At 70.0% G+C, this 13,263-nt stretch overlaps 2 protein-coding genes across 2 annotated transcripts; both read left to right on the top strand.

Annotated features, from left to right (window-relative positions):
- Positions 1 to 2,174: 2,174 nt before the first annotated feature.
- LOC126049916 (actin-like) lies at positions 2,175 to 3,161 on the top strand. The gene has a single exon (XM_049827043.1). The coding sequence runs from the start codon at positions 2,175 to 2,177 to the stop codon at positions 3,159 to 3,161; it is 987 nt and encodes a 328-aa protein (XP_049683000.1).
- Positions 3,162 to 5,817: 2,656 nt separating this feature from the next.
- Positions 5,818 to 13,220, top strand: CAMKV (CaM kinase like vesicle associated). The gene is made up of 11 exons (XM_049826966.1): positions 5,818 to 5,939; positions 9,196 to 9,304; positions 10,526 to 10,657; positions 10,743 to 10,817; positions 10,902 to 11,040; positions 11,120 to 11,240; positions 11,521 to 11,596; positions 11,679 to 11,815; positions 11,912 to 11,990; positions 12,068 to 12,155; positions 12,344 to 13,220. Exons 2-11 carry the CDS (start codon positions 9,210 to 9,212, stop codon positions 12,599 to 12,601), a joined length of 1,200 nt encoding a protein of 399 aa, XP_049682923.1. The 5' UTR covers positions 5,818 to 5,939; positions 9,196 to 9,209; the 3' UTR covers positions 12,602 to 13,220.
- Positions 13,221 to 13,263: the final 43 nt, after the last annotated feature.

Below are 13,263 nucleotides of genomic sequence, written 5' to 3'. Positions count from 1 at the left end.
CACTACCAGCAGCTGGGATGCAGGGAGGGATGCAGGGAGGGATGGATGAATGGATGGACGGACAGACGGATGGTTGGACAGGCACCCTCAGCACAGGGCAGGGTGGGTGCCCAGGGCTGTGGTTGGGTGATGGATGGGTGCCAGGCTCGCTGTCCGGTGACATGGGGGGCAGCCCTGGGGGCACCCCACATGAGCAGGGCTGTCAGTGCCCCGTGGTGGGGCGGCGCAGCGAACTGCTCATTAGCTGACGAGGCTCGCGTGGTTACGGTGACGTGCGTGAGGAGGGCCCCTGCCTTAGGCTGCACACACCCCCCCCCCCCCCAAATGTGCTTGCAGAGATGACAGATTTCATGCTAATACGCATTTATCCTGCCCTAATTACGCTGTGGGAGGTGAGGAGCGAGCGCCTGGCCTTTAACACCATGAGCTGGCAAGTGCCCACCCCTGCCTGCCCCTGCCTGCTGCTGCCAGCCAGGATCGGCGTTGGTGCGGCGCACACCGCCGCGGCACAGGGGACGGGCAGGGGGACTTCACAGGGTGGCATCTCACCCGGCACCTGGCACCCCTGTCCCAGCTGGGGGGGGGGGTCTCAGAGGTGCTGCCTGGGCACGGGTGGGCACCCAAGGGTGGGCAATGGGTAAGTGACACCCTAAGGTGCTGCATGGCTGGGCATGGCTGGTGGAGCACCTGGTTGAGCCGTGGGCATGTGCGGCCCCGCCGTGCCGTGCCGCGCCGTGCCATGCCGTGCCATGCCACGTCGTGCCGTGCCCACTCGCCACGGCTGCGGCAGAGCAGCCGGCATCCCGCCTCGGCAGCGCGCCTTGCACACACAGCACTTTAAATGTTTTATTTGGGGAAAGTGCTGTCGTTAGCAGGGATTAATTATTAAAATCAGAGCCATCTATAAAACATGAGTGGCCGCGCGCAGGGCTGCGGGCGCACAGGCAGAGCCAGGCACGGTCCCGCTGCCGGTAGCGCCCGGGGATGTGCTGCGACGGCGTTTGCCGGTGCTGCCGCAATGGCACCTCGCACCGGTGGCGGTTTTGGGCTCCTGATGGCAAAGCGGGTGCAAAGGTCGGGTACCGGCAGTGGGTGCCACCCGGGTGGGCAGCCTGTCCCGCTTTTACCTCCACCGCGACCCACCGGGCAGCCCGGGTTGGGGGCTGGATCGGAGATGGGCAAAATTGTGCCAAATCAGCTTTTGAGCGAAGCAGTGGTCTCTGGCGTCAGCCGGCCCGGCAAGAGGTGGCAGGAGGCAGCAGGCAGCGCCGAGCTGTTTTTAGCGGCTGCCAGCGTGCTGGGGAGCGGGCGTGAAGACCGGCTGCCGCGGCACCGCGGCGCCATTTTTAGAAACCGGCAAGTTTTACTAATGATGCCTGCGAGCGGCGGGGGGAGGCTGCCTGTACCCCAGCCCCCGCTGCCCGCACCCCGGGCAGGCTGCGTGTCCGGCCCCGGCAGCCAGCCCTGTCCCTCTGTCCTCCCCACCTGGTTCTGGCACCCGTATCTGGGGGGCACCCGCACTGCCCGTGGCACCCCTGCACCCATCTGGGACTCTGCTGGCCCCCGGGGAGCTTTGGTGGACTCTGGGGATCTCTGCTGGTCTCTGAGGAGCTTCAGTGGTCCGTGGGGATCTCTGCTGGCCCCTGGGGAGCTTTGGTGGCCTCCAGGGAGCTCTGCTGGCCCCCAAGCAGCTTTTCTTTATCCTGAAGCCTTCCAGCCTATAAGGCACATCTTTTTCTCCTTTTTCTGCCCCCGAGACAGCGTCCGCCCTCGGCTGGGGAGGCTCGCCCCATCTCGGTGCCCAGTCAGGACCTGTGCCAGCCACGTCCCGGTCTCGGTCTCGGTCCTGGTCCTGGTCCTGGTCCTGATCCCGGTCCTGGTCCTGGTCCTGGTCCCGGTCCTCTCGCTGGGGACCAGTTCTCTCCTAGTGAGGAGCCCCACTCAATTTGCACATGAAACTCCTCGCCCTGCGCAGCCTCCCCATGCCCTCGTCCCTGTGGCCGCAGGTACTGCCCCAGGGAGACTCAGGGAAGCCCCAAAGGTCTTCCAGTGGGAAGGGGAACCAAACCCCCATGCAATGGATGATGTCACCACTGTGATGCAGGCAGTTGCTACGGTGATTGACCCCCCCCCACCAGGCAGGGCTCCAGGGACCAGAGCCAGCCCTGGAAGTGATGGGGACCAAGCCGGTGGAGAGGTACAAGGCTTTGTGTGCCGTCGTCATCGACACGGGGACGGGCCACACCAGGAGCGGGCTGGCCGGGGACGAGCAGCCGCGGTCGGTGGTGCCCAGCCGGGCGGGGGGCAGCCCCGTCCTCACCCACGGCGTGGTCACCGACTGGGACGGGCTGGAGGAGCTGTGGCACCGAATCCTCTACCAGGAGCTGGGCGTCTGCCCCGAGGAGGTGGCGGTGCTGGCCACGGACGCCCCGCTCTCTCCCATCGCCAACCGGGAGAAGGTGGCCGAGCTGCTCTTCGAGGGCTTCGGGGTGCCGGCCATGCTGGTGCTGCCCCGCTCCCTGCTCGCCGCCTACTCCTACGGCCACACCGCCGGCGTGGTGGTGGGCTCCGGTGCCGGCACCTCCTACGCGGCGGGGGTGCAGGAGGGCTACGCGCTGCCCCACGCCACCTTCCGCCTCGACGTGGCCGGGGACGCCCTCACCCTCTACCTGGGCCGGCTGCTGGGGTCCCGCGGGGTCCACCTCGACGCCGACCCCCTGCGCCGCTTGAAGGAGACCTGCTGCTGCGTCCTGCCGGGGGCCGGGGGGGCCCGGCCCCTCACCCCCCCCGGCACCTCGGGGCTGCTCCTGGGGGACGAGAGGTTCCGCTGCCCCGAGGCGCTGCTGGCTCCCGCCGCCCTGGGGCTGCCGGGGCCGGGCCTGCTGGAGCAGGCGGCCCTCAGCCTGCGCCGGTGCGGGGGCCCCCCCGGCCGCCCCCCGCCTCGCCTGCTGCTGGCGGGGGGTACCACGCTGCTGCGCGGCTTCGCCGGGCGCCTGGCCGCCGAGCTGGGGGTGCCCCCCGAGGCCGCCCCCCGCCGCCGCGTGGCCGCCTGGCTGGGCGGCTCGCTGGCCGCCTCCCTCGACGCCTTCCAGGGCGCGTGGGTGCCACGGGACGCCTACGGGGAGGACGGCCCGGCCGCCGTGCACCCCCGCTGCTGCTGACCCCAAATAAAAGGCCAGGAGCGGCGCTGGGTGGCTGCGACCCCTTTTTGTCTTCGTTCCCCCCCGCCAGCCCCCCGAAAGGAGGGATGGGGTTTATTTGGCCCCGTTGCCAGGCCAACGCACGCAATTATCGCTGATTGCCTGGCGGTTGCCATGGCGATGGCGAGCACGCAGGGATGCGGTGCCGCGTGGCGCTTGAGTCACGGACACGCTGCAGCCCCCCTTTCCCTGCCGCACCCCACCGCACCCCCACCGCAAAACCCCCCGGTGCCGGCCTGCCAGGCTGGGCTGGCCCTGCACCCCCTCCACCCCGCCTGGGGTAAAGGGGTACGGCCGGGCATCCCCCATCCCGTGTCTCCCCACCTGAGCTAGAGGGGTACGGCCGGGTGTCCCCCATCCCGTGTCCCCCCACCCGAGCTAGAGGGGTACGGCCGGGTGCCCCCAGCCCTGGCACCCCCTCCTCGGGCAGCCGGGGCTTACTCACTGCAGGGGTCCTGCGGGAAATGTCACCCCAGACCGGCCACGTCACCCTGCACCCGGTTCTGGGCTCACTGCGAGACAGTGGGAAGGGCGGGGGGTGCACGGGGCAGCGGGTGCATGGGGTGGGGGGCGCATGGGGCCACGGGTGCACGGGGCGGTGGGTGCACGGGGCAGTGGTGAGCAGGGCAGCGGGGCAGGGCACAGCAGGGGCGAACGCTGTTGGGTTCAGCAGAGCCCATCACCTCAAAACGGGGCACGGGGTGGCCCAAGATCTGAACAGGAGGGGAGCAGGGGGCAGCGATGGGACCCCGGGGCCGTTCTGCCACAGGCAGGAGGCTGGTGCCAGGAGGTGATGGGTGCGAGCCGGGCCGAGGGGTGCTGGAAGAACGCCGGCCCGTCCCCTGTGCCACGAGCCGCCACCGGGCAGCCCCGAGCCGCACCAGGCGCCTGCCGGGTAATTGTGAGTTACGCTCCAGGTTCCCGCGAGGTGCAAAGATTAATAATGGTGCCGCGCTGCTGCCAGCCGGTATGATTAAACTCTTGATTAGAAGCTCAAACTACAGTGCCCTGCTAATTCCCCTGCTCTCACGTGGCGTTAATTACCCGGCACGGGTGGCGGTGGGCCCGGGGCTCACACAGCTCGGTGCCCTGCAGGGGACGGGCACATGGGGTGCCCTGGGCTGTCTCCACCTTGGGGTGCTGGCCGGTCTCCCTGTGCACAGCTGGAAGATGCTGGCTTTGGGGACGGGACCCCAGTGTCCCCCGTCCATGGGCCTGCCCGACCCGGGCTCGGGGATCCCAGGAGAGGATGGCCATATCCCCATGGCAGCTCAGGCCGGCGTGGGCTGGGTGGTTTTGGGGAAATTGGGTTTGGCGGGTGCAGGGGTGGGAGGGAAGGCGAGAGGGGGTGCAGCTCGGAAGCGGCACCATATGGGCCGCAAATGCCAGCACGCAGCACGCAGCCATTTGGGAGGCTCTGCACACGCGGGTGCGTTTCGAGAGGAGTGAGGTGCTCCGGGGGCTGGGGGAAGGGGCTGGGGGCCCTGCTGCGCCCCCAGGGCCGTGCTGCCCACCCCGGGCTGGGCACCATGCCCAGGCTGCAGGCAGAGTTAAGGGTATCGGGGTGGCTGATTTCTTACCCCTTTCTTGCCTCTGGGCCATGGGACACAGGCAATCGCTGTCCATGGGGGAGCGAGCAGGGCCTTTGGCCCCACAGCTGGGGAAAGAGGATGAGGGAAGTTGCCTGGCTCCCACGGGATCGTGGCACGGAGGCAGGACCGTGTACCTGCCTGCGTCTCCATGGTGCCTTTTAGTGCCCTCGGGGGACTGACACCTGTGATGCTGGGCCCACACTCGGCACCGCTAATAATCTGCTGCTGTTCCATCCCATCCCATCCCACCCTGTCCCATCCCATCCATCCTGTCCCATCCCACCCTGTCCCATCCCATTCTATCCTGTCCCATCCCACCCAGGGCCAGCGGCCATGGCACAGCCCAGGGGACCCCGGCGCTCTGTACCTCACATCAGTCCCCACTATCATGGTTCAGTGGGCAGGGATGATGGTTGGACCCGATGATCTTTTCCAACCTAAATGATTCTACGGTTCTATAATCTCAGCAAAGCGCACTGTGACACCAGGGCTGCCCTGGCTCTCAGGCCTTGGCAGGATGCGGCCCGCGGGGCACAGCCTCCCTTTGGGCAGCCACCCGCTGGGGCGAGGAGCTCAGACGGGGACAGCGGGGACAGGCTCAGGGGACACGGGCAGGCAGCAGCCGGAGCGGAGCAAGCCGCGAGGGCTCGCGGCTATTTACACGCTCCCCGCCGCGTGGACCGCGACGCGGCGTCCCGTAGGGTCCCCCGGTCCCCGAGGCGTGGCAGCGCCCCAGCCCGCTTTGGGGGACTTCGCCGGGGCCGCCCCGAGGGGACACGGCCGCCCCGTCCCGCCGCGCTGCCGGGGACTCGCGTCCCAGCGCCACGCGTGACGCGTCCCCGCGGGTGTCTCTCCCGCGCCCGACGGGCGGGGCGCGAAGTTTGGCGGTGACGTCAGGGGCGGGGCGGGGCGGGGCGCCCCGGGGGCGGGGCGGGGCCTCGCTGTCCCGCCCCCCCCACCCCCCCCCCCCCCCCCAACTTGCCGCGCCGGGCGCGCGGGGCCGCGCCGCGACGGACCGACGGCTCGGCTCGGCTCGGCTCGGCTCGGCTCGGCTCGAAGGAAGGGAGGGAGGGAGGGGCGCGCAGCCCCCCGCCCCGAGCGGCGGCCCCGGGCCGCGGCCCCCCGTTGCGGTCGGAGAGGCGTGCAGGTGAGCGCGGCGCCGCGCCGGGACAGCCCCGAGCCGAGCCGAGCCGAGCCGAGCCGAGCCCAGGCGTGCCGGTCCGTGCCCGTGGGCGAGGGGGGCCGGGCCCGCCCGGGGTGGGGGCGTTGCTGGGATTTGGCACTTGTTGGCCCGGGGCTGCCCCCTCACTCCCCCAGCCCACTCCCACCCCCTCCCGCCGCCCTCCTCAGACCCCCGGTGGCCCGGGACACCCCGGCGGTCCGTGCCGGGCTGCGTGCGCGCCCCGACGGCTCCCCGACGGCACCCCGATTCCCGCAGTGCCCGAGCCCCGACGGGCGCCGCGGACACGGCCGGACACCGGAGCCCGGCTCCCCCCCGCGCCTCCCTGCTCGCCAACCTCCCCCGGGCCCGCTCCCGCCCCCGCGTCCAGCGCGGAGCCCGGAGAAGCCGGGCCGGCCCCGATGGCGGCGGGGGGGGGGGGGGGGGTTGCAGCCGGACACCCGCACCCCCGCCGCCGGGCATCCCTCCCGGGCCCCCTGCCCCTCTCTCCCGCAGCCCCGCTGCCGCATCGCTCCGAGCCGGCCACGACCGAGAGCTCCCCTGCGGTGCACGGCCCGGGCTGCACCTCCGCACCGCTCCCCCCATCCCCGGCCCGGGGCGAGGGGGCGGCGGGCTCCGGTCCGGCCCCGGGAGAGGGGGCGGTGGGACTCCCCCAGCCCTGCCTCTGCCCCAGCCCGGGTGCTCCTGTGGGCAGCACAAGGCTGGCGCAGCCCCTCCGCCTCTCCGCTGCTTGCCTGCTGCCTGCACCAGCAATATTTCGGGCCATCTCGGCCCGGCTGCGTTTGTGCCTCTCGCCGGTCCATCCTTCCCCCCCTGGGATGTGGGGGAGCGGGATGGCAGCGGGGACACCCCCCCCCCCCCCTTCTTCTCCCCTCCCCGCCACGGACACGTCCAAGGGCGGCTGCAGGTGGAAGCAGGGCCGGAGACGGAGCACCGGCCGGTAGCACCCCATGCCATGGGGCAGGGCTGGGGGGCTGGGGGGGCCCGCTGGCGAGGGCTGCACGGCTGCGTCATCCCTCCGTGCCGTCCGCACCCGGCCACCCACTTCCCCGCTATTGTCTTACACCCGCTGTTGCTTCTGCTCCCAAAATTAGATGCTGGGGGGGGGGGGCTGGCTCTGTGCGGGTGCTAGCACAGCACCCAGCCTCCCCCTCCGCCCCGGCACCTCGGGGAGGAAACAGTCACCCCTTTGCCCACCCCTTGCCTGGGTGCCCCTGCCATGGCCAGGGTGCTCTCACCTGTGGGGCGCAGGTGCTGTCCCCAATGTGGGGCTGGGTGCCAGCCTCCCTTGCAGGGTACCCCAGGTACACTGAGCCCCCCCCCCCCCCCCCCCCGAATCAGCCCAGGGCAGGGGAGGGTGCCGGTGCTCAGCCCTGGCACGACGGGTCCCCGCTAAACCAACGGGAACTAATTTTATGAGCGCAGATTAGCTGAGCGCTCGCAGAGACAGCAATAAAATCCCGATACATCATCCCACCCGGGTCCCCTTCCCAGCTAATCCTGGCATCACGCCGCCGGTGCTGGCAGCCTTCCCGCCCACCCGCAGGCCAGCCCTGCCCCTGCCGGCCCGCGGCACCGAGCTGCTGCCACGCCAGCCAGCAGCTGCCAGGACAGCCCTCGTCCCCTTGGCCGGGCACGGTGGCACGGCAGAGCCGGCGTCGTGTGGCATGGGGACGCGGAGGTGCCGGGCAGGTCATGTTTGCCCGGGAGCCTGTTGGGATGAGCTGAGCGTGGGCTGGAAAGTCTCACTCGGTCTGCAGCCCGGAGAGAGGTGTCCCATGGGTGCTCTGCTTCTCTTTTGGGAGCGGGTGCAGCCCGAGCGGGACGGGGACGGGTGCTCTTGCCTGGCACGGTCTTTCCTGGCAGGAGGGTGCCTGGGTGTCGGGTGAGCTGGGAGCACCCATCCTGCGGGCATTGCTTGGGCAGGCACGGAGGCAGGGCAGCCCCAAGGGATGGAGGCAGGAAGGAGCATCGCCCCATTCCCTGGCTCGCCGCGCCCACGTCCCACCCAGGTTTGGGGTCGATCACCCCAGAGAGCGCTTAGGCGCGTGCCCTGGGTGCTGTGGGCAAGACCAGCGTCCTCCTGGGGCCCGTGCGGCGGGGACGGGGCTGTGCACCTGAGGGTGGGTCGGGTGCTGCCGGGTGCTGCCCGTCCCTGCCCCCTCCAAAGGATGTGCCGCTTTCTGCATCTCCAGCTCCCATTGCCATAGCAACAGGCTCAGAGCTTGGGTACCCGCGATGCCGGCTCCCGCATCCCGCACTGCCATCCTGCCCGCGGCCCTCGCTGCCGGGCCCCGGGCGCTGCCGGCACGGCCCGGTGAGGCCGGCACGTTGCAGTGTGGTGTTTCAGGAGCTTTAGCAGCGGGCGATGGGTGCCTCCAGCATCACGCCAGCATTCCATCGTGGGGTCCGGTTCGGGCCTGTCCAAGAGGGCCGGGGGGGCCCGGGGAGCCCTGTCTCCTTCTGAGCCGTCAGAAAATAACGCCAATTGAAAGTTCCTCCTGGTAACGGGGTGGGAAAGGGGAAAAAAACACTTTATGGGACCAATTTTTTGCTGGGAAGCTTCCAGGCAGCGTCTGGATTCAAAGGTTTCCCAGCAGGAAAGCAAGGGGCAAAACACCTTTCCTAAAGGGCCGGAGGAGCCGGTGCGTGCTAGGGCCGGCGTCCTGCCAGCTGCCGGCGGCAGGAGGGCCGGCGCTGCCAAACCACAGTGCCCGCCTGCCCGGTGCTGCGGTGGGGCTGTCAGGGCTGGCAGGGGACAAGGAGCTGAGACTGGTGGAACTCGGTGCACGCGTGATGGTGGGTGACAGTGCTCTGCCTGGGGAAGCCCTGGCTACAGAAATGTCACCCCCAGGCATAACCGGGCTGCGCAACGGGAAGGGGTCCGTTTGCCTCCACTTCCCTCCCCAGCGGGTGCTCCAGGCTCTGCGCTAGCTCTGGCTACTTAATAAATCATTAACGAACCGCAAAGGAGGGCCGGATGGGCCGGCTTGCGGCCGTGCCTGCAGCCCGAGCCCAGGCAGAGCGGCCGGACGCCACGGGGGTGGACGCACATCAGTGGGGTTGGGCACGTGGTGGCTTGCGGCGGCCGGGAAGCACGAGCGACCGCTGTGCTTCGTCAGGTTTTACGTTAATTAGCACGGCTCGGGCGGGAGGGGGGCTGGTAAGGCTCCAGGGGGGCCGGCGGTGCCGGGGCGCTCACCGCCTCTCCCTGCCCTGCCAGCACCGGGCCCTGCGATGCCGTTTGGCTGCGTGACGCTGGGAGACAAGAAAGATTATAACCAGCCGTCCGAGGTGACCGACAGATATGACCTGGGCCAGGTCATCAAAACGTGAGTTGGTCCCTCCCCGGCCCCGCGGGTGCGCCGGGGACCCCAACCGCTTGCGTGCCCCCGGGCTGAAGAACGGCACGACGCTGCCCGCGGGGGCTTTCGGGGTGCCGGTCCCCGGCTGGGACGGGCAGGGCGCATTTCGGGGTGGCTGTCCCCTAATTAATCCCGCTCGCTGACAGGCGTGTGGGGTATTTACCGCCGGTGCCGAGAGGGCAGCGAGGATCTACCCGCTGCTGCCGGCTGCGGCCCGGCGGCTCCCCGTATCCCTCCCTCCTCCCCCCAAGATCTGCAGGGCTTGCAGCAATTCCACACGATCCCGGCTTCCCTGAGCGCTCCGGGAAGCGGGAGGGCTCTGGTCCGGCAAAGGAACGGGCAGATGTCACTTGGGGGGGAGCGGAGCGCTGCTGCTTCGCCCCAAAATTTATTGCCGTGCTGGAGCACCCGTTAGGAAGCGCTCCGCAAGTGAAGCCCTCAGACCTATTGAGAGCGGTTTGACCCCAAAATATGTCCCAGAAATTTTTCCATCAGCCTCCAAAACACCAGGACCGCTTGGCCGTGGGTCACGCCTGGTGGGGTGATGCTGGGTGGCAGCGGGGACCTTTTTGGGTGCTCTCAAAGCTTTGCTCCATCCTCCGAGCAGCCTGTCCCAAAGCCCACGGCTCCCAGTTTCCCTGCACCCAGAGCAGCGGCCATGAGGATTTGGGGGCAGCCAGGGGGGTTGGAAAGCCAAACGCTTTGCCGGACTGGTGCCAGGTGCCCCCCGGGGGCTCCTCTGCGGCTCTGGCCCGGCCGATGGGCTCGAGCATCATCTATAATAGAAAAGAAATATTGCAGCATTCCCAGGCAACCGGCGCGTCTCCCCTTCTTTCTTCCCGACCGTGGCGCTGACATTAATGTCGGGGCGTGCTGCTGTTCTGCCTCGGCACGGGCGGCTTCGCAGCGGGTCCTACCCCGGCTGCTGCAGGGAGGGGGCTTTTTAATCAGCAAATTTTCCCCCTTCCCTATCGATTTGTTTATTCCGTATCAGTTCCTTCTCACTGCCCGTTGTTTTCCCCCCGCTCTGCTCCGAAGAGGTTTTTAGCCACAGCTTCCTTCCACCCCCGTGGCATCTCCCCTCGCTGCCGGGATGGGGGGCGGATGCTGACGGGCCTGGGGACCACCCGAGCACCCTGAGCTCGGTGGTCCCGGGAGGGGGGGTGACGGCTGTGGGTGCCCTTGCAGGGAGGAGTTCTGTGAAATCTTCCGGGCCAAGGAGAAGACGACGGGGAAGCTGTACACCTGCAAGAAGTTTTTGAAGCGGGACGGGCGGAAAGTGCGGAAGGCGGCCAAAAACGAGATCATCATCCTCAAAATGTGAGTGCTGGGGCTGGGCAGGGGGTGTGCTCCTGTGCTGCTGGGCAAATTGGGGACCCCCACCCACGCCCCTGTCTCTCCGTAGGGTGAAGCACCCCAACATCCTGCAGCTGGTGGACGTCTACATCACCCGCAAGGAGTATTTCATCTTCCTGGAGCTGTAAGTTTGGGGGGCCGCAGGGGTGGCTGGCTGGGGGTGCCCCCGCCGGGGGCGGGGGGGTCTCGGCAGAGCTGCCGTTGGCAGGGCCACCGGCCGGGAGGTCTTCGACTGGATCCTGGACCAGGGCTACTACTCCGAGAGGGACACCAGCAACGTCATCCGGCAGGTGCTGGAGGCCGTCGCCTACCTGCACTCGCTCAAGATCGTCCACAGGAACCTCAAGGTGGGTGGTGGGCAGGCGGGAGCACCCGCGGGCGCCGGCGTGCCCCCCGCCCCGATGCTCACGACCCCTGCGCCGGCAGCTGGAGAACCTGGTGTACTATAACCGCCTGAAGAACTCCAAGATCGTCATCAGTGACTTCCACCTGGCCAAGCTGGAGAACGGGCTCATCAAGGAGCCCTGCGGCACCCCCGAGTACCTGGGTGGGTGGGCGAGAGCCAGCCGGGTGGGTGCGCAGGGGCGGGCGGCGCTGCCGGGGTCCCGCCGGGGTCCCTGATGCTCCTTGCCACCCCGGGGACCGATCCCGGGAGCTCTCATCGGGTCCCTGCGTGCTCCCGGTGGGTCCCTCCCGCTCCCCATCACCCCAGAGGGCTGATCCTGGGGGGTTCCCGGCGGGTCCCTCCTGCTCCCCGCCACCCCGAGGGTGAGGGGCCGGGGGGTTTAGGGACCCCCGGGGCAGGGCCGCTCTCCTGTCCCTCGCAGCTCCGGAGGTGGTGGGGCGGCAGCGGTACGGGCGGCCGGTGGACTGCTGGGCCATCGGCGTCATCATGTACATCCTGTGAGTGCGGGGCGAGGGCCGGGGCGGCCGCGGGGGGCTGGGGGACGGGGGGCCAGGCTGAGCCCCCCGCCCCGTCCCCCAGCCTCTCGGGGAACCCCCCTTTCTACGAGGAGGCGGACGAGGATGATTACGAGAACCACGACAAGAACCTCTTCCGCAAAATCCTGGCCGGGGACTACGAGTTCGACCCGCCGTACTGGGACGACATCTCGCAGGCCGGTGAGCCCCACGCTGGCGGGGCGGTGGGGGGGGACACGGCGTCCCGCGTTGTCCCCCCCCCAGCGCTGACTTTCCCCCCCCCCCCCGTGCCCCCAGCCAAGGAGCTGGTGACGCGCCTGATGGAGGTGGAGCAGGACCAGCGGATCACGGCGGAGGAAGCCATCTCCCACGAGTGGTGAGGGGCGGTGGGGGTGGACGGGAGGGGGCCGTGGGGGGCTGGCGGGGGCCGCTCAGCCCTCCCCGCCTCCCCAGGATCTCTGGCAACGCCGCCTCTGACAAGAACATCAAGGACGGTGTCTGCGCCCAGATCGAGAAGAACTTTGCCCGGGCCAAGTGGAAGGTGGGGGGGAGGCACTCCGTGCCTCAGTTTCCCCTCTCAGCCAAGCCCATTCCCCAACCGCAGGGCTGTCAGCCTCTGGGGGCGACCCCACCAGCCCCCGGCAAGCATCCCCGGTGGGGGACCCGACGCCCCGGTGAGGGGCCCGGGGAGCACCCGTGCCCCACGGCCTCCCACCTCTCCCCCCACAGAAAGCCGTGCGAGTGACCACGCTCATGAAACGCCTGCGAGCACCCGAGCAGACGGAGACGGCCCCGGCCCCGGCGACCACGGCCACCGCCGCCACCGCCGCCACCGCCGCCGCCGCCGCCGCCACCGCCGCCACGGACACTGCGGCCCCCGCGACCCCCGGCACGCCGCCCGCCGCCACGTGTAACGGGGACGGGGCTGCCACCGCCGCCGCCGCCGCCGCCACCACCACCGAGGCCCCCGGCGAGCAGACCGGCTGAGCGGCGGTGGCCCCCGTGCTCCCCCACTCTGTACATAGCCCCCGGCATGGTCCCCCCCGCGCCCCTGCCTGCGCCCCGTTTTCTACGTGCCCCGACGGAGAGCCGGCCGCGGGGCAGAGCCCTGCATGGAGCCCGTCCTCCCCGGCCCCCCCCCGGCCCCTCCTGGCCCCCCTCGGTGGCTTTGCCGGTCGGTCTGTCCCCCCCCCCTCGCTCTCTCAGTCTGTCCCCCGCCGCCGGCGCCCCCCCGGCCCCCCGGGGATGCCCAGAGATACGGGGCAGCCCACCCCAGCCGTACGCCCCGCGGGGCCGGGGGGGCGTCGCACGGGGCCCCCCGGGACACGCGTGCATGTGCGGGACCACAGGTGGGGCCGCGTGGGACGGAGGGGGGTCCCCAGTGGGCACGGCACCCGGCACCCCCTCTTCAGCCCAGGGCCGCGGAGGGGGCGCGTTGCAGGGGGGGTGAGGGAGCATGGGGCCCCCCCACACATCGTGTCTGGAGGATCCCAAAAGGCCCCCCTCGTGCCTTCCCCCCCCCCCCCCCCCGGCCCCGCTTCGCTCCCTCGCAGCTGCATGCCTGCAGGGCCGGCTCTGCCTGCGGCTGCCGCCAGCGCCCCGCGTGCCCGTGCCCCCCCCCCCAGTCCCCCGTGCCCCCCCCACTGTAT

This window comes from Accipiter gentilis, chromosome 23 (assembly GCF_929443795.1).
Source record: "Accipiter gentilis chromosome 23, bAccGen1.1, whole genome shotgun sequence".
NCBI lineage: Eukaryota > Metazoa > Chordata > Aves > Accipitriformes > Accipitridae > Astur > Astur gentilis.
The sequence above is the reverse complement of the archived record's forward strand: the minus strand, read 5'-3'. Positions and strand labels throughout refer to the sequence as shown.